This window comes from Buceros rhinoceros, unplaced genomic scaffold (assembly GCF_000710305.1).
Source record: "Buceros rhinoceros silvestris isolate BGI_N320 unplaced genomic scaffold, ASM71030v1 scaffold7762, whole genome shotgun sequence".
NCBI classification, from domain to species: Eukaryota; Metazoa; Chordata; class Aves; order Bucerotiformes; family Bucerotidae; genus Buceros; species Buceros rhinoceros.
In genome coordinates this window covers 90,405-109,805 of record NW_010399434.1, presented here as the reverse complement: position 1 = coordinate 109,805, position 19,401 = coordinate 90,405, and the positions used below count along the sequence as shown (strand labels likewise).

At 38.3% G+C, this 19,401-nt stretch overlaps 1 protein-coding gene across 1 annotated transcript in view; it reads right to left on the bottom strand.

Annotated features, from left to right (window-relative positions):
• UNC13C (unc-13 homolog C (C. elegans)) overlaps positions 1-19,401 on the bottom strand; it is a 107,929-nt gene that overhangs the window by 10,681 nt on the left and 77,847 nt on the right. The window contains exons 18-26 of the mRNA XM_010131463.1: positions 16,257-16,383; positions 15,260-15,356; positions 14,732-14,875; positions 13,669-13,746; positions 10,992-11,069; positions 5,295-5,383; positions 3,014-3,163; positions 1,664-1,787; positions 885-941 (exon numbers count right to left, since the gene is read on the bottom strand). Of these exons, the coding sequence (XP_010129765.1) occupies positions 885-941; positions 1,664-1,787; positions 3,014-3,163; positions 5,295-5,383; positions 10,992-11,069; positions 13,669-13,746; positions 14,732-14,875; positions 15,260-15,356; positions 16,257-16,383 (944 nt within the window). The remainder of the gene's footprint in view (positions 1-884; positions 942-1,663; positions 1,788-3,013; positions 3,164-5,294; positions 5,384-10,991; positions 11,070-13,668; positions 13,747-14,731; positions 14,876-15,259; positions 15,357-16,256; positions 16,384-19,401) is intronic.

The window sequence follows — 19,401 nt, the reverse complement described above, 5'->3', positions numbered from 1 at the left end:
TAGGGAAAAAGAGCTGATGTTTAATACTGAGGGTCTGCGTGGCTGCCTTGCTTTCCTTAGGATGTACTGTGTCTCTGTTCCGGGGCACGGGCAGCTGGCCAGGACAGGAAAAAGATTAAAATTCAAGTTTAGATAATTTTAGTAGATGATACTGAAATAATTAATTTTTTAAAATAAACCTGACAGTTTAACTAATGTTTGTTAATGCCCCATGGTTTGTTTTTTTTTAAAAAGGGCTTCCTATTAGAACACAGGTTAAATAGAGTCATAAAGTGACTTTATTCCTGTGAAATCTTTGTCTAAAATAAGCATCCTGTGATTTGCTTAGGCAACATTTTAACTCCTCTAGCAAACAGAGCAATTATTTATAGAAGCACAAATTACCACATTTCTTCCCAAATCTGAAATCCTAACAACAAAATTGATTGGCAAACAACTGACATCAGTCTCAAACATCCAGACTCTCCATCGAGTGTGTGACAGACTTGAGTAATGTGCCGATGAACGCATGCGATGTTTCAGCACATACCATAAACAATATGCAGATGAAAATTACTTAGAGTTTTTTCAGCACTGGTTCCAGAAGGGAAAACAAGTATTTTTTATTTTATTTTTGGGGATGTTTAATGCTTATAAGGCCCAGCTGTGCAATATGGGAATATCTTCTTGACCCATCCAGTGATCTCTTTACCATACAAGCATACAGTCTTTTATTCTTAATGTGATGTGACTCTAAAATCTACTCACCTGTGAACAATTCCTGCCATATTCAATCAGTAAATAAGCACAAGAATGAGGCGCGAGGCCTGGCCTCGCAGTCACTAATATTTTGTCTATTCTTTTCATTAGAGCAAGCCATTCACAGCTTCATTTGGCTCCATTACCTTGAGTTTTGACAGTTGTCCAAGATCTTTGGCTGCACTGAATATCATCTGGGGCCCCTGTAATCACATAGAAAATTGAGGAAACACTCACTACAGCCTGTTCGCTTTTTTAGTATGTCAGTGTGATCTTATTTTCTGCTAGGACATTAGCCAAAGTTACTGTTTTGCAAGGCTATATAAAATTTTCTACACGACTTATTTTCATTCAGTTGATAAGGCCAAGTAGCTGAATGCCTGCAGCGTGATTCCTGCCAGTATCCCATGCTTGATGAAACATTCTGTATTCTGTTGAGAGTGGCTTTGTGTGTCCTGTCTGCTATCTGAACTTGTATTTAATATTTTTAAGCTAAGGTTGGGACTGTTCTTATACAGTGTGTCAAACTCGTCCGTAATCACAGCTCCCAGGTGTTATGCTACTATAAATAATCATACTGGGAAGTAAGTAGCCCTGAGGAACCTGCAAAAGCTTAACAGTGAAATCCTCAGCTGAAGCACAGAGGCATACTGTTAAGCTTTTTTTTTTCTCCTCCTAAGAAAAGACGCCAAAGTGTTATGAAGTTAGTTAAACAAATATTTTACAATAGCTAGATCCTGGCATGATACTAAAGGTCAATGCCTACATGTTTGTCGTAATTCTATGCTCAATCACAATTACTCCAAGAAATATAATTACTAGTGCAATTACTTGGTGGGTCAGCAAGACGCAGTTCTGAACAGCTGGATTAAGCACACTATTCCAGTCCTTTATAACGTGTGTGAGCGACTGCTGGGACACTTACGGTTTGGTCTGTCAGTGGCGGAAGCACAATTTGTTTCTCTATTTTGTTCAAGACTAACTTCCACAGCTCTTTTAAAAGCCGTTTCAGAACTGTCTTCTCACAGATTTTCGCAGAGACACTTAAACTGGAATAAAACAAAACACAAACCAGTCTCCAAAACAAGCATTAAAACTTTAGAGGTGCTGTATCACTATATTTTCAGATTTACGGCCATTATGGTTTAGTTTTTCTCTTCCAACAAGGATTTTTAAATGGCTTAGTTATTTTGCAATATTATCAGTAAATATTTTTGGTTATAAAAAAAAAGAAAAAAAGACTTACAGATTATAAAAGCATGTAAATCTCAACTATCCAATTTAATGTTTAATATATTACTAATATATATCAAAAATAAAAAACGATGATGAGATATAAAGTTTGATGGATGATACAAATTAGCACTCCCAAGGCCCCAAATTAAAGTTTAGGTATATAATTAGTTTATGTCTTTTAGAAATACAGAACAAATGTCTCCCTTGCTGACCTGTATTTCTGCTGTGATGTAAAACTCGGTGTTGATAGCTAGTGTGAATTCAGGGCTATGAAAGGAAGCATCTAGGTCTATGTGCTGGCATGACTCTCTGCAATCACACTCTTTATTACGAATGGTAAAACTACATTTTTTTAGGATCTATATACTTAGATTTTTTTCTTTATTTAAGCGTACATTCATAAACCAACTTGTGTGCATCATCGTGAATAAATTGCATCGTGAATAAATTGCATCATGAATAAAGTGCTGCACTTTTCAGGCACAGGAAAAAATACTTCAAAATACTATCATGCAAATGCATATGTGGGAAATCTTACAGAATTATATCTAATCTATTAATGTAAAAAAAAATTATTGTAAAATCATTATACATACAGAAATATGCCAATTCATATTTCTAGCATCTCTTACTACTCTTAGTAAGTAAGTGCATAAATAAAAGCATAATTAAGAAATAACTAAACCCCAAATATGTTATCTTTATAATTCTGTTATATGTTTGTAAGACAGGTGATAGTCCCTGACAGGTTTTTTGTTTCTGTATGAATTTCACATCTTTACTTTCTGTGCCTGGGTTTAGCATCAGCTAAAATTCTGTTCAACAACATTCCTATGGTGAGGAAATATGTAGCTCACGTCAAAATCGCTTAGTAGAAGTACCCAGGGTAAGCAGAGCGTTCTGCACGTGTGTGAATGCTACTAATATTAAAGACACGACAGTGCTTCTAGATATTAATGACGCTTGGGGGTACAATCCAGTGCCCCCGACTGTAGCACCCAGCTCCAAATCTGCCGGCTGAAGGAGTTGCCACACTTACGTTTTGTCCAGGAACTCCATGAGAGGCCGAAGCACAATCTCGGCGTCAATGGCCGCACTGTTCTTATTGGCTGCTGCATTCCCATTTCCTCTCATTTGATTCAGTTCATTGCTCATTTGTCTTACACAGTCCTCAATAATAAACTGGAAACTATGGGATGGAAAAAAAAGCTAATGAAAGAATTCTGGGATAGAAAACAACATTTGTTATTTTGCATTAGGTTCTACAACAAGGTTTAACTCTCTTCTGCAATCATGGAAAGTTCACAAATGCGAGATGATAGTGCAGGTGCTTCAGACTGGAAATAACTGAGGATTACAGCTCATGTATACTAATCCACCTACTGTGCTGATTCCCCCCCTTGTTTCTGTTCTGTCATCATGATTTTCATGCTGTTGTCGGGGGGTGTCAAGTAATTATTTTCTGAAACCAACCGATGTATCAGAATCTGCAGTTTAGAGTATGACTAACTACCAGCCAGCAACAACTTCTGCGGATTTTATTTTTAGTGCAAAAGGGCAACAGGAACAGGTGACTATAAATTATTTTTCTCTTGATGGTTAGTATGAACCAAGCTTTGATAGTCTTCTTGAGGACGCGTAGAAAACATCTACTGATTCTGCCCCATTTGGCTCAATTTTTTCCTGGGTTTCACAGTCAGTGCTGCCAGAAGCTTTGCTTACTTCTTTGCAAATAAGACATTTCTTTGCAGAGAAGAACTAAGCCATCCAGACTGTTTAAAATACTCTTTCACAAAAAAAGTTCTTGCTCCTCAAGTTGTATCTGTCCAGCTTTTCTGCAAACTGTTGGGTTTCCTAACCGATCTGCTTGAGCAATGTGTCTGACAGGCTTCTAGTGTCATGGATGGGATACAGCCTTTGGTCCATATATTTAAACGACGCAGAACAGCAGTTTATCAGTGAACAATTCAGAGGCAGAATAAGGCTCTGCACACAACGTAATTTGGTTTACAAACTGATTTATGATTAATTGAATAGGTTTAGGGTGAGTTTATGAATAGAAATGCAAACCAGGGGCCATAAATACACAAGGCCTATTAATGTGAAAAGATAAATGGCAAAGATTAACTCGAGGAAAGTGAAAGAGAATTTGCTATAAGACAAAGAAACATTAGAACTAGGCAGTAATTATAATGTACTCAATAAAAAGAGAACACGAATCTCCATGTGCAAACACTGGAAAAATTGGAAACTCGTCAAAGTAGGCTTGGATGTGGACTTACCTACATGCTTAAAAGCCCTAGATAAAACCAACATGAAGCTGCTATTGAAACTGCTTATGTAAATCCTTGGGATTGGTCCCTCTAATAAAAGCCAAAATAATGCATTGGCTTTTCTTGATATTAGACGTCTTTCTAACATGGTTAATCTCACAAATCCCAGCAATAAACTGCCCCATGAGGAATGTTCTAGCTATCTGGAGCGTATCCTAGATTGAGCTATTCCTGGTTTTTCTTCTGCAGAAACCTAGTCAGCTCATTCAGAAAAAAGCCGTCGGAAGAAATAACATTTCTGCACTGACAATGATCAGAGATCCACGGCATGGGTGCAAAAATAAAGCAAGACAAATAAGACAAATTAAGCACACCCAGGGAAAGTGAACACTGTCCACCCAGCCGGTTCACTAATGGATTAGACAAGCAGCTAGGGGCTTTGCTTAATGAATACCGCTACAGCACTAATCCCGCTTTCTTAGATTCTCTTCTAATTTGAAGCAAAAATAACTTGCAGCTTCTTATAGCACAGGCATGGCTGGCACAGTACCACACTCAATCAGGACTGCAGTGCGCTCTCTCATTAATCAAAGATTTTGAGAGCAAGGCTCAGCAGACAGTTGTTGCAGAGCCAAGGCAAACAAATGACCCAAGCAGGCTGTTCAGAGTGGCCACTGGAAGCAGGCAGCCTGGAAAAAGCTGTCAGTCTCAGCAAGTAACATAAACGTGGTCAGACAGAACAGTTTAACGTAGCATCAGGCAAGAACAAACCAGCAATTTTTGTTTTCCAAAATGCAGAACAAATGTCACCAGCTTCATCACTGCAACACGTTCATGCCCATAGATGATTTTCAGTTTTCTTTACAGTGAGGTTACTGCTGATATGTTTAGTCTACACACATGCACACACGTGAATGCACACCACTTCATCAGAGCAGAAGCAAGCTGTACCTCAGGGCATCCAAACAGCCACGCAGACTTAATCAACAAGGTAGATTTTTGAACAGGAATATTTCTCCAAAGCTTGCAGTCAAATAGGTTTGTTACCTTGTCGCATACGTTACGCTAAGTTCATCCAATACATTGCTAAGTTTCACCTGAAGTTCTTTTAGAACACCACTAGCTTCAGGATCCAGCTGCAAAGAGATAAGTAATGTTATATTTTACTTACACTCTCTGTTTTGGGGTTTTCCATTACAAGTAATGATTTAGGAATTATATGCAACAGTACACTGCACTATGGAAAACCAAATATGGAAACACCTGTTGCAACACAGGATTGCTTTAGGAGGCCTAAAATTCTAATTATCTTTTAAAAGAAAGTATTTGATCATAATAGTGAAGAATTATATTGTAAGAAAGAAATCAAAACTATACCATCAAACAACGGCTTTCTGTGGGATGGTGCAAACTGAGCTGGCAAACACAAGAATAGAACTGCCACGATCAAGCAAATGGTATTCGCGAGGCATATCAAGAGAAGGATGCATGAGCTTGTGTTAATAACACTGCAGATATTTCCTTTTCTTTTGTACATTTCAGCACTGTCAGTAAATGTTGGTGATCTGCGTGGAAGGTGTTTCCATTTTCCCACTAGTGCAGTGTAAAAGAAATTCAAGCACAGAGCAACACATTCTGATGCACGGGGACAGCAGCTCCTGTACCTCTGATACAGGTTTTCTAAATACAGGGGAGAAAAGAATGCAAGGGAGAAATATAGTTTTACGTTTGCCAGGATGGGGATCCATGCATGGATGCTTATCAAAAAGGTCCGGATCAGCAGCTCATTCCCTTGCTATACATTCTTCAAATTACAAAAGAAATAACTTTTTGTCTCCTTAAGGTTTAGCATTTAGGAAAAAACAGTTACAGTCCCTTGTGGGATGTGATTGATGATCATCAGGATCAGCAACTGAATGTGAATTAATAGCTGATGTTCCAGGTCTTTCAGCTGTCTTCATCACAACGTTAAGGAGTGATTTTCAGTGACAATCCTCAAATTCTGGGCTCTGTGCAGTAAGGTCAGATATAGATATTCTGACAATTTCAAAAGAAACTGTGCATTTAGAATAGTCAGGTCTGTCTGTATTTGCATTTTCATGTCTTTCATGCATGTGAGTGTTAGTGCTTATTCTTCACCTAGTGCTTCAGAGCACTATGGTGCAGTAGGTCAGCTCTTTTAATCACGCTTTAGAGACAAGGGGAGGCTGTGACACAGCACGTTGGATAACTTGGATGAGACTACACAGGAATTCTAAGTCAAAGCAAAAACAAACTCTGAAACACCCCCAAAGAGGTGTTCTAATCTCAGACAATCTTCTCTCTCCAAAAGTTACATGTGCTTTAAAAGCATAGAAAAGCCAATACTTTCATTACAGTATTTGACAACAATCTGACAAGGGGGATTGCCACACATCCTTTAGAAGACACCCAGTGATGCAGAGCACTTCTCTAATCTGAGTTTATATTTTAACACTGTCCACTCACTGATTTAGTTTCTAACTCCTTTGCATTGAGAGAAGTCCTGCTGCTTCTCCACTTCATGTCTTAGTGGTTTCCCTGGCAGAGACACTTTGACTTGATGTGGTGGTTTTCCTTCGTATGAAAAGCAGGGTTTAAAAAAACCCCTGATTTCACTGACATGTCTTACATTAGTTACAAAAGCTAGAGTTTACTAAGGCCAAGATTCTTCCAGGAAATGCGTTTCACTAGGGAATAACACTACTTCCTTTGGTGGAATACATACAGAAAACAAATTTAAGACCACTAGAATATTAACATGTAACAAATACTGAACGCACAAGCCTTCACACAGAACATGGTACGCATCAGAGCAATCACAAAATACCAGGCAGGCAGAGACTCAACGTTTTTTACCAGATCATGCACAAGCTGAAGAATCCTCTTGTTACCGGGACTACAAAGCCAGTGTAGTTACCTTCTATCAGAGATTGTTGTGATAACCAGAAAACACAATATATTTGCTACATTCCCCTGGAATTTGACTTGGTCTGGCCAAAATTGGATTAAATACTAAAATCAGATTGTGGACATAACACACATTATAGAAAGGTGCATGCAAGTGCGAGACATTTTAGAGGGTTTTGTGCTCATAAATTGCATGAACAAGTCTGTGTGTGCACAGCTGGAAGCATCTGGCAGGACATCCAGCCTTGTGTATACACATGCTCATGCTTATTAATGCAGTCACAGGGAGGAGTGGAAAAGAGGTATGCGGGCTGACCATCCAGGTAGCAGGCACCTGGGGATGTGATGACTAAGACTATGTCAGCAAGATTTTTCAATGCTATTGTTATTTTTAACTGCTGGAAAATACGGCAATTTGAGTGCCTCTCCAGGTCTAAAATGTGCACTTTTCTTCTTTTACCACATGCCCCCTCTGTGCTAGTGAGTTCCCGGGGCAAATCACAGGGACCTCAAGCCCTGACCGGCATCATCCAAATATACCACAGCTGTGACCTGCTTTTTTTTCTGATATGGTGCAGCTAAACCAGGAAATGTGAGGATGGTTCTGTACTTTAAAATTCCAGGGAGACTGCACAACTGCAGGTGGTAAAGATGGTTTTAGGATGGCCTTATACAGTGGAGATAAGGTAAGTCAGCTTTTGCACCTCACAAACACTAACTATTGTGGATTATCGTCTGTATATCTTATCTTCCATTCGTAAGTTAATTAATCTTTTAGAATGAAAAATGCCTTACGCTATGATGTCTTAAAAAACAAAATATGTGGAAACAAAAAGGGTTACTGTCTCCCCCTTAAATAGTCTAAAAGTCTGTAGTTCACAACATGATTGCACTGCACAAAACATCACAGTTCTGCAACAACAAGCTCTATAAGGAATTTTATTTGTGCTTTCGAAGGATGTATTATTTCAGCGATGGCTGGAACAACTCCTGCTAACACATTTTATACCAGGTTTGCTTATCCTCAGGAAAGCTTTGTGTGGGAAATCCACTATAGCACTGTGCAAATGGTTTCGCTTAATGAAGTTGACAAGCTGCTAGACTTGTGCAGGTTGACATCACAACACTCACTACTTGCGACAGTGTAGCTCTCAAAACCACTATGCAAAGGATGCAAGTTTCCCAGTGAGGCAAATCAGTGCTGCACAGATCAATTCATTTAGCTAAGGCTTGACAGTGACCGAGAGAAGTCCTCAGCATTGTTGACTTGGCTGAGGCTGCTTACTAGAGCAAGAGAGTGCTGCTAAGAACAACCATGGCTGTTTCATGAGCCAGTTAGGTTCTGGATAGCGCAGAGTTATTATAGGAAGGGAAGTGTATAAGAATTCAGGAAAATGTAACCTGTAATTCTTTGTACTAGTTGCTACTAGTAGCAGTTTAAGTAGGAACATGCTCAGCTGCAGAAATCTCAGCCACCCAGAGGTGGCTAAATGATGTCTTACAGGGCTGACCCAGCCTTAGAGTTACCCCTCTTTGCAATCAGCCAGAGGCTGAAAATGAGACAAATGGAGAGGCTGAAAACAAATGAGAAGATGCCATATAGGGATATATAGATATGAAAATTAAATATCTACAGTATCAGGGGCTTTTTTTTTTTCCTCTTCAGGTCTCACCTGCTCCATAGAGTTCGATGACAAAGGAAGAAAACACCATGCCTGAAAAATTATTCAGGAAAAGAAAAGAAAAAAAATCCCTAACTGAAAAGCTTATTGTCAGGGGGAGAAAAAAAAGATGAGTGTCATTAATGTGTCATATCTAATTCAATCATCGAAAGAGAGAAAAGAGGATTTATCCCTTAGCTTCTTGGGTTCCAGTTACAGTTGACAGCATGTGCAGGCTAGTGTTAAAATCCATTGACAGATTGCTCAGGTGTCAAAATCAGAATTTTTTTAAAGAGGAAACTTATTTCAGTAGTGGAAATGTTATTAACCTGATAATGTGTAAATCATACTTTTCTACAAATTAATTCGCTTGGCTTAGGTTCACAAATATTTCTGGTATTTTACCACCTTCTGATATGGGTGTAAAAAAATTGACCATGAATGTACTTTTCTTCAAGAAATTCCACTAGGGAGAAACAAAGAAAACTCTGAATATACTTTTTAGATTTTTTCTTAGACCATGAATCAGAGAGGCACTTAACGTACCTAACAAAGAGATTTTAGAAAAATATCTCTGAATTCTCTCCAAGGGTTGCATGCTGAACCACGTTTGTAGGGAACATGGCTTTGAATCTGTAACAATCTTAACAATTCATCCTCATTAACATCAAAAAGGAAAGCAAAAAGGATGAGAAGTGATGAGAGATTTTGAAAGAAAACTGCTATGAAAAACATTAATTACTTTTTGAATTTTTTTTTTATTATTTAGGCTGTTGGGAGCAAAAGGAAAACTGATATTTTCTTGAGGAAAATGAATCATTTTGGAGATTCAAGAAAATATTCTGATATGAAAATAATTTGATAGATATAGACACAAAGTGCTCCTCAGCTTTCCTCTGCCCTTGCCTTCATCAAGATTTATGGACACTTAGCTGTTTTTATGATTCATGACATTCAACATGTAAAATTGGATCCAAGACCTTAATACAAAAGTAGATGTGGAACCACGAAATAATGTATTTTCCAATTTTCTCTGTATTGCGGTCATGTTAGATAAAAGTTTTTGAAACTATCGAACTAGAATCTCAACAAGAAAAAGCTGATGTATGTGTAACTTCTTTTTTTAAGCCAGCTACTGAAAATAAGGATAGCATATTCATGTCCTAAACATTCCTCTTTAACTAGAGGACAGGATTCTATAGCTTGAAAATATGTTAATTTCGTCTTTAGATTTCAAAACAGTTATCCCAGTTTCGTCCATGGTTGTCCCTAACCCACACCAACAGTCAAAGACTACAGTCAGTAAAGTCCTGAAGCACGTGTTTATGTCCTTTTCCTGTGCCTGTTACTTCAGGCACTTTCACATCTTCTGAAATATAAAAGGAGACGAAGCTAAGCATGTTCTGGACTGTTGAGTAGCAGCTCTTGGTGAAATGGTGCCAAATCTTGAAAACAAGCAGGCCCTCAGATACTGAAAAGTGCACTTAAGAATGTTTTACAGATTTTTTAGAAACTCTGAAAGACATTGCACTATCTGCCTATGCTTTTCAAAACTTTTCAATTTAGAGCATCAGCTGAATGCCCAGGCATAGCTCTTTTTGATTTTAGATCATAGGGTATTACACAAATGCATCAATGGAAATTAGTAGGAAATGTGACTGTTCTTAACCTTAGAAAATATGGTCAGGAATAATAAAAGGTGCTTACTATCACAAACCTCATAAGAGAATCTTTCTCCTTCTTTCTTCTGCTCAGTGGGTTGCAAGTCAAAGGCATTAGACAAAGACATGACACATTACAGACAAAGCACAAAGCACATATTCTACAAAGTTTTCAGATACAGGCAAAACATACCAATACATGAAAAAGCGAAGTATAGTCCAATACAAACATTACAATAAAGCTGGCACTACAGACTGCAACACAGAACACTCAGTGCTGGCTGAACTTTACAGATCATTAGCATGTTTCTGTGAAATAGCCTTAGGTCTTTCTAGCATTGTCAGGACATTAAATAGTTCTTGTAGACTTTTTCTTTAAAACATTTTGCTTTTCTTTGCAAGCAGAAGTGAAGGCTGTGGCTAGGTTGAAAACATGGTGCTAATGATCTCTAAGGAACTTTGAATGATCCAGAAAACAAATAAATATGACTCACCTCCTTTCCTCCCATGGACTCAAACATTTTCTCAAGCTGGACTCTTAATTGTTGAATGTTGTTCATCAAGATACAGGGCTACAAAGAGAGCACCAAATGTGAGAATCTGCATGTTTTATTCCTCTTTTGTGTGAATATGTCCATTCACAGCGTCTGGGTTGAAGACTAGCTCTTCAGCAGCCCTGCGTTCATGCATCTCTGTGTTTTAGAGAAAGATCTCAGGTTCGTAACCACCTTCCCTTCCTTCTGTAATTCACACTCCTTTTTTCCCAGTCAGCAAACCCGCTCAGCCAGTGACCACCCACTATGCCCTTAAGACAGTGTTGCTCCATGGTTAAAATATTCCCACAGTTAACTGACTACCTTCTCCCAACCAGCTGAGCAGTTTCCAGATCCCAGGATTTTGCACTGTGAACCCTAGGTCCCATGGAGTTGCTAGTCACACTTAATACAACTACGTCTGGTGTATTAATGCAAGAAGTACGTTATTGTCTCTTGGAGGGCAGACACAATAATGAGCAAAGTACTTTGGAAGTGAAAATAAACTGGGGGAAAAGGATTGCCAGACTGCTTTCTAGACCTGGTCTTTGCAGGAAAACTGTGACAGCACTGTAATCCAGATAATGGCTCAGGCTTAAGTATTTGGCTAAATCAGCAGGCAGTTCTGTTAACAACAGACTAATATTTCAGAAATATACACTTTTCATTGCTAGAAAAGATGGTGAACCATTTAGGCAATAGAATTTTGTAAACATATTATTTTAGTCTACAAGTATTGCTTTCTAAGCTCCTTTCTTTAAGGCACAACACAGAGCCACAGTGTAAAAGACAGCAATTCCTAGACAAATACAAGGTAAAAAGTAAAACATGGATAAAATAAAGCAGCTTATTACAAAATTATGGAAGAAAGGATGTATTATCAGAATTTTGTGTACTCAGAGGACATACACTAGTTCGGTACGGTGTGGGCAAAGCAGTAAGAAAATACTTGCTAAGAGTTCTGGCTGGCCAAGGTCACTGTGTTTTGTAGGGCACAACTGAATTAATTTAGATGCTGAAGTAATGCGTTTCAATAAAACATGTATACCTTTTCCAGACAGCAAGAAGGTGATGGAATGAGGAGAGTGACTGATCCTCATTTGTACCTTTCTAGTTAATAGCATGTTCCAATGTAGTGCCGAAACATGGGAGGCTTAGATTTTGCTATTCAAAAGATCAATAACAAGATTTAGCTTTTATTAGTTCTACATTATTGTCAAAGGAATTTGGTGTCGGAGTCCTTCTCAACTAGAAGGAAAAAAAAAGACATTTGCTCTAACCTGTAAACACTTACATTACTGCTTCCCAGTGAAGTGTGCTATTCGCCCTCCTGCAAAAGACAGCTGGCTTTGTACGAAGGTTGAAATATCATCTCCCTTCCCGTCTCTTGAAAAATCCACAAACCCCACTTCTACTTGTTTATCTACCTTCTATTAACTTCTGATCGCTAAGACTGTGTCCTCCTTTCCTGGGCTATCTCCTCTCTTCTGGCATATTAATTATTCCAGAAATCATCTGCAGTATCACAAATCAATCATTATGATTTCTGATGGGGTATAAGTAGTTGGATATAACCTCTTGGTTCTTCTGTTCAAAAGAAGTGCATATGCCCTTGGCACTCTACTGAAGCCGTGAGAGAACTGCTTCATACGGCGGCAGTTTCCTCTGAGGCTAGCTAAGGTTGTCCTTTCAGAGCCTAGGCCTACCTTGGTTCAAAGAAAATTTTCTGTTGCTGTCAGTGAATAACAGAACCAGAGCTTAAAAATATCTTACTATTTCATTATCATCTTGTCCTTCAGAATGCTCTTTGCAGCAGTTCACGGGAACTGGACAGCCAGAGGCAACACCCCGTTAAAGTGGGCAAGTACAGTACCTAAACCCAGGTTTGTTTGTAACCTCTGACAGGAGGTGGAAGATAGGAGGATGTTGTTACATTAGATACATGTCTTTATGAAAAGCACCTTTCATTTGAACAGTGTATGTGTACATTTTGTAGTGCTTAACAAAAACAGTAAAGGTATTGACTTGAAAAAGAATGCCAAAATCTACCTTCAATCATAAAAAAATATTTGTTTTAATCTCTTCTATCATCTCTAATGTGGGAGATGGTCTTTTAATGTAATAGATCAAATTGGCTTCTATTAAGCTAGAAGTATCCATTTCAAAAAGCAGCTTCTGTTAAAAGTAAGCTACATCCATCAAAGGCATTTGATATAGCACTTTGTACCATAACGAGGTTAATCCCATCTGAAGCCGTAGTAAAGACTGGCATACCAGGGTGACTTCAGAAATCAGTCACTACAACAATTAAAAAATCCCATTGGGCAGGCCAAGAGGCTGCATAAGGAGTGAGTTCAACCTGATGACTCAACACTATGCCATCTTGTAAATTTTTTCTACTTTAATACTGATATTATTAACCAGGATTCTTAACTAAATCCTGCTTTTGAAGCTTTTACACAGCAGCGTAAGCAGCGATGAAAACATGCTGACCCTATTAAAAAATAAAGCAAAACAAAAATCCTTCCCTCCATTCACACTTTTTCTCACACACAAAAGTGATTACGTTTTTGCAAAGTACAGTAAGTCATTTAAAGGTAATTTCTGAGGCAGAAACAAACCACAGCTTTTTACTCACCACGTTGTCTTTATCGCAATATGAGCTGAAGTAATTTGAAATAATCACAGCATACTGAAGAAGCACTTTGTTGATAGTCTAGGGAGGAGAAGAATCTTTTAAATGGTAAATTTCATCATGTAAAACAAAAATAATTAAAAAAACATGAAAAAGGAGATTTATATAAATTATAGATTTTACGGGTACTTACACATTTAGTATATAGTATTTTTTTAGATACAGTATAAACAATCCTGTGAACACATCTTAAATCCCTGCACAGCAGATGGTGGTTTGTTCTTAATGTAATGTAATCTTCAATAGCAGAGATACTTTAATTTTAGTCATACTCTTCTTGAGAAGCAGTGAGAGCTCCTTGCAATGTGCTACATACTTAACAGAAGAGTAGCAAGCTGAAAAAATCCTCCAGGGTGACAATGCATAGATTAAAAATGTAATGGAGAAGTAAGACCGAGAGAGCACTGTTCAGAGCTTGGCAATACGAGCTTACCTTACAGAAATTACGTAAATAGGAACTTTGTTTGCAAATGGAAAACTGAGGCAATGGAAGAACAGGAATAAACGTTAAGATTTTTAAAGCCACCAGGACTATAATGGAAAGCCAAAGCTTGGGCGGAAATGTTTCAATCCGAATGGAAAGCTGGCCTAACTAAGGTGAGTTTATGACACAGCAGATGAGTAAGAACTACCACCTCAGGGCTTCTACCAACAGCACATTATTGCCACACCTCGAGTCTTTCCTTCCCTTGCACTGACTAACTAGATAATTATATTTCACTAAATCGCTCCATTAATGGAACTGTAATCAGTGCTTAGCACGAATAATAATTCATTGTATAACATATATAAAAATATGAAATCCCAGAGAGGATAGAACTTCTCAAACTAGTTACAGATTCTGACAAAGTAGATGACAGACAGTCTTAAGCATGTCTTTTGAGGGACCCCCCCGTCAGAGGCAGAGGAGGCTGGTTCTAAACAACACTGGAATTACAAAGCATTGCATGGCAACACAGTGTCACACCCTCTGAAGCTTAGCTGAGATGCATCCACTTCAACTTACCTTTGCGAATCTTCTCATTAAATGAGACAGTGCTTCTGGATTGGGACACTCCAGTTTCTTAATAATCTCAAAGCTTTGATTGAGCTGTGTGAAGACATCAACCACAGAACAGGAGAAGAGGGCATGATCCGATGTTTGCTGAAACTAGAGAGAAACATTCAAATGAGTTAATACTTGTTCAGAGATTGAGACCATTAACTGATTTTCTTACACTTGAAATTCTTCCCAAAGTCATATAAAGTACTAACAAGTAATTTTTTTTTAAAAGTATCACTGATAATGTGGCTTTTCATGACATCAGTATCACATCAGAGTTTAGTGAAACCACAGATTGAAGTCTACGGGGAATTTAGGCAGATGGAATTGGAGGAGGAATTTGTCCTTAGGGTTATCTTCCAAGAACCATTCCTAGCTGCGTATATTGCGAGGTCCAACAAGGATACTGTGAGACCAGATGTACTTCTGATTTTGCAATACTAAATAACTGTCTTAATACTTTACTCTTTTCATTAACAAGTGAAGGCTCACCCCATCTTTTTTGTCTCGTTCTAGTGCTCCATGAAGAAACTCCATTGAGACATCCTCATTTTCATCCAGCCACTGAATGACAAACGGTTCAAACCACCTGAAAATTAAAAACAATTTGTGAAGTAAAGTAAGTATCTTTCCTAAAGATCCTGAGAGAAGAGACGCCATACCACCCAGCAGTCTGGCATCTCGTGTCTTCACGTCTACTCTAGCTGCTAAAAAGTCTGGCATCCTAGAAAAAAAATCTGTCACCAAAGACACCGGCTACCATAAGGCCTTTCAGGCTTCAGTTTCACAACACTGTAACTGGTCTAGTGATATAAAATTAGCAGCAGCCACCAGAACACCATGTCTGGGTTGTGCAGGGGATCATACTCTGCGCATTTAAAAAAACTTATTTAGAATGTATCTTTTATCAGTATTGGCTCTTTGCATTTGTACGTGAAATAACTTGGATAGAACTTTGTTTTAATAAAACAACAGCTGTATTTTTCTTTAGTTTATTTAAAAAAAAGAATTAACTTAATAATAGGCCCCAAACCATCACAGCAAAACAGCAGACTTGCTGAAAATTAAGGAATGAGATTAAGGATAGCTCAAATAAAAGGAAAAGATTTGATGTATTAATTGCAGGAGGAAAGATGAAAATGGGAACAGCAGCTGAAGATTAACCCAATGCAGAAAAAATAACGTCAGGAGTATATCCCATTTGTATCGCGTCTTTATCCAAATTTCTGTATGAAGCAAATGCAAGGGCCTGTAACAAATACTGCTGCTGTTCCCACATTTCATACCTTCAACAACAGTTGGATCCTATGAATTTGCTAATAATTGCATGTTTAATACCTGGACTATTTAATTTGATAGGTTGAAGAATTAAAGAGGAGGAAGTGTGAAAAGTAAAGCGATTAAGATGTTGCACAAACTTGACTGTAAATGTTTAACCGAAGTAACCCTCGTGCCAGGCTCACGGGAGACTTCCCCAAAGGCTACTCACAGGGAGTACTCAGGCACTGCATCCTTGAAAGCAGGGAGTTCTCGCACATACTCATTGTAAAACCATTTCACTTTGAAGTGTAAATTCATATAGTCTGTGCTTTTGCATAAGCGCTGCTTTTCATGTTCTGTAACAGAAGAGTTGAAATAAAAGCATTTAACAGCATTCTAATAGGAAATAACATTCTCGGACCTCAGTGCACCAGTGACATAGTAATACAGCACTTGCATTTTAAAGCACAGTTGGACGGATTTTTTTAGAGGTAACAGTACCCACAGTGTCCATCTTCAGGTTCTGAGTACCCTTAGGAAAAAAGCGCCAAAACCAAGCCCAGACCACGAGTTCAGTAATGTCACCGTGCCACGCAAGAAATGAGTGTTTCGGAAGCAGGTGATTATGCAGTGAGCTACTAAGTTTTCCAGGAATGAAGTGCTCCTGTGGGATCTTACTGCCTGTTTAGCGTTGTGTGAGCATTTTCACCTTCAGTGCCTTTTCATCACACGCCAGAAAAATCAGTAAATCAGTTTCTGTCTAAATATTGCATTTGTTCATGCCTAATCACTACTTGAGAGTACTACAGACTCTCACTAGCATAATATCATTCATTACTAGCCTCAAACAGAACCACAACGACGTGTGCTGATGCTCATGGCCCTTACTTTCCACAGACCTTGGGAAACTTGGTTTTTTATACTGGTAGGAGATTTTCCACTATCTATTATTGTAGACAGCTAGATGAAAAAACATTTGCTTAACAAAAGGTAGTTCTTACAAGTGAAACCAGTCTTTGCCGGAGAACAATTATCTTATTGCTGTCAGATTCACTGCACATCTACTGCTTAAAGCATCATTAAGAAAAATCTTATACTGCATCCCAGAGAGCGGAATTTCTGAAATGAATAGCATATTTTCATTCAAGTGTTGCGTGAATGGGTTATTAGATGATAGAATGCAACTTAAGAACATTTGCTGTAGTATCATAAAGGAAGTAAATGCTTCTTTCAATTTTAGAAATAGCTTTAGCTGCCGCCAGTGATGCGCAAACTTGTCCGGAAGGATACGGCTTACACGATACTATTCATTGCTATTTTATTTTTTAAGTCAAGACCTATATTATAATACATAAGAAATGAGCATGAAAGTCACTCATGAATAACTGAGGTTTTTTCCTCCAGGCTGTTATACCTTAGCAAGAATATTTAAAAAGTCTCCTAGGATAGTACTTGTAGCTACATATAAGTGAAAAATTCATCCTCAATTCCTAATATTAAGCCATAAGCACATTAGAAAATACTTCACATGATTTACAAAGTCATTTTGTATCCACACATACTACCTCTGCAGGTCATATAAACCAAAGAACAGAGGAACCAGGTGCCCATACGAGCCAGCCCGTGTCAATTTTATCAGGGTGATATGATATTAGATGGTTCATCCGCAGAAACCATCTGGGTTTGGTTTGGGTTAGAAAGCACAGGAACATCACTGAATTTAGACCCATGGAGTTTCTGAAGAACTTGCTCAAGTTAATGTGAATGTGAGACAATACAGGATATACGTATGCAGTCTGGAGATCTGGGCCTTTTTTCCGGGAAGGAAAGCTGGTGCCTCTTTTCCTACACAGATATATCCATTTTGGGCTTTCTGGAGGACAGATGTAGTAGCTGCACAATACAAATCTTTCTAGAAAAGTCCACTCGCTTTGCAAAATTGTTACAATACTGAGTCCATCTTGATCTAAACCTAAACCTGTCAGTTGTACCCTGTGCAAATGTGCTCAGCACAGATTATGGCAGAAACACTAGACCTTTCTCAAAAATGAGTCTAGATAAATGGAGTCTTTAGTATAGTAAACCAAATAGTATTAATCTTTTCTTTCGTGCTGCTACTCTCATGGTATGTTCCTTGTAGTGCAGCGTATTTTTACAAGCATCTATGAATCTACTGAGTTTCATAACAAGGACATTTGTAGTTCCCATTAGTGATAATGACAAATTATTCTATATTACTGTATCATGAATCAATGAAAAGAATTACGGTTTCTGTAAAATCGGTAAACTGTAAGCTGCGTGCATGGAGCACTTTAGCTGCGTTTTTCCCATCACGGTTCCAGTGAGAGTATCTCCCTCACGGTACTGATTACACCGTGGGGTGTTTTAATACCTCCTCAGCGGTAATGCTGTAACGCACATGTGCCTTCCACAGGTTTGCAGTAACGGACATTGTAACTGGAACTACACGGAAAACTGTGTGTAAAGCGTTGTTTCCTCTCAGTTGTACAAGTCACAGTTACAGTTACACCTTTAAGTAGAGTTCCAATAAGCAACAGCACTGAGAAAAAAAAAACACCACCTGTTCAGGTGCTGTTTGTGTAACCCCGGAAGAGAGACTTTTAAAACAGACTGTTACGTGGGATATGTTAATGGATGTAGATGCGTTTGGTGTGTGATGAAATCAGCCGTGGACCTGGCGACGCTGGATCTAGCAAATAATCTAATTGCAGGCAATTGTTTTTACCGAAGAATGCATGAAGAGACATTGTAGGAAGGACTATAATCCGAGGAACTTTCCTCACAGGGCTGTGACCAAACAGCAATACTTTGGAATCAATCGTGTTTGATTTCTTGCTCATTTTTCCAGCAATTGCTAAAGAAAGCTGAGAAGATTTTCTTAAGACAGCAAACGAAAAGAAACCACAACCATTTTTTTAATGTGGTTATTATGCTTATAGTACTCTAGACTTACTCCCTGTGCTGAACAAACTGGAAGACTCTGATGGAATGTAACACTGGATCAGGCCACAGGTGAAGAAAAACAAACCCAAACAAAGTTCGTAACTGATTCAGAAGGAAACGTTACGTTCTTCTAGACATGTCATCAGTGCTCTTGTACTTGCTAAAGGCAATGGAAGTCACCGGTTCTTAACTGAAATGCACAGTGGGACACAACTAATTTATAATTATGTATAAATTACATTGATTTTGGCAGTGTTAAATACTACCTGTCTTTCTGAAAGGGCTCTCTGTGTCAGGATAAATATAATAAACAGAAACTGAAAAACCTGTGTTATTACCTCCTGTTTTGGATTGCACTTACAGCTGATTTACAACTGAAACACCCTCTGATTCTCCTTTTAAAAATACAT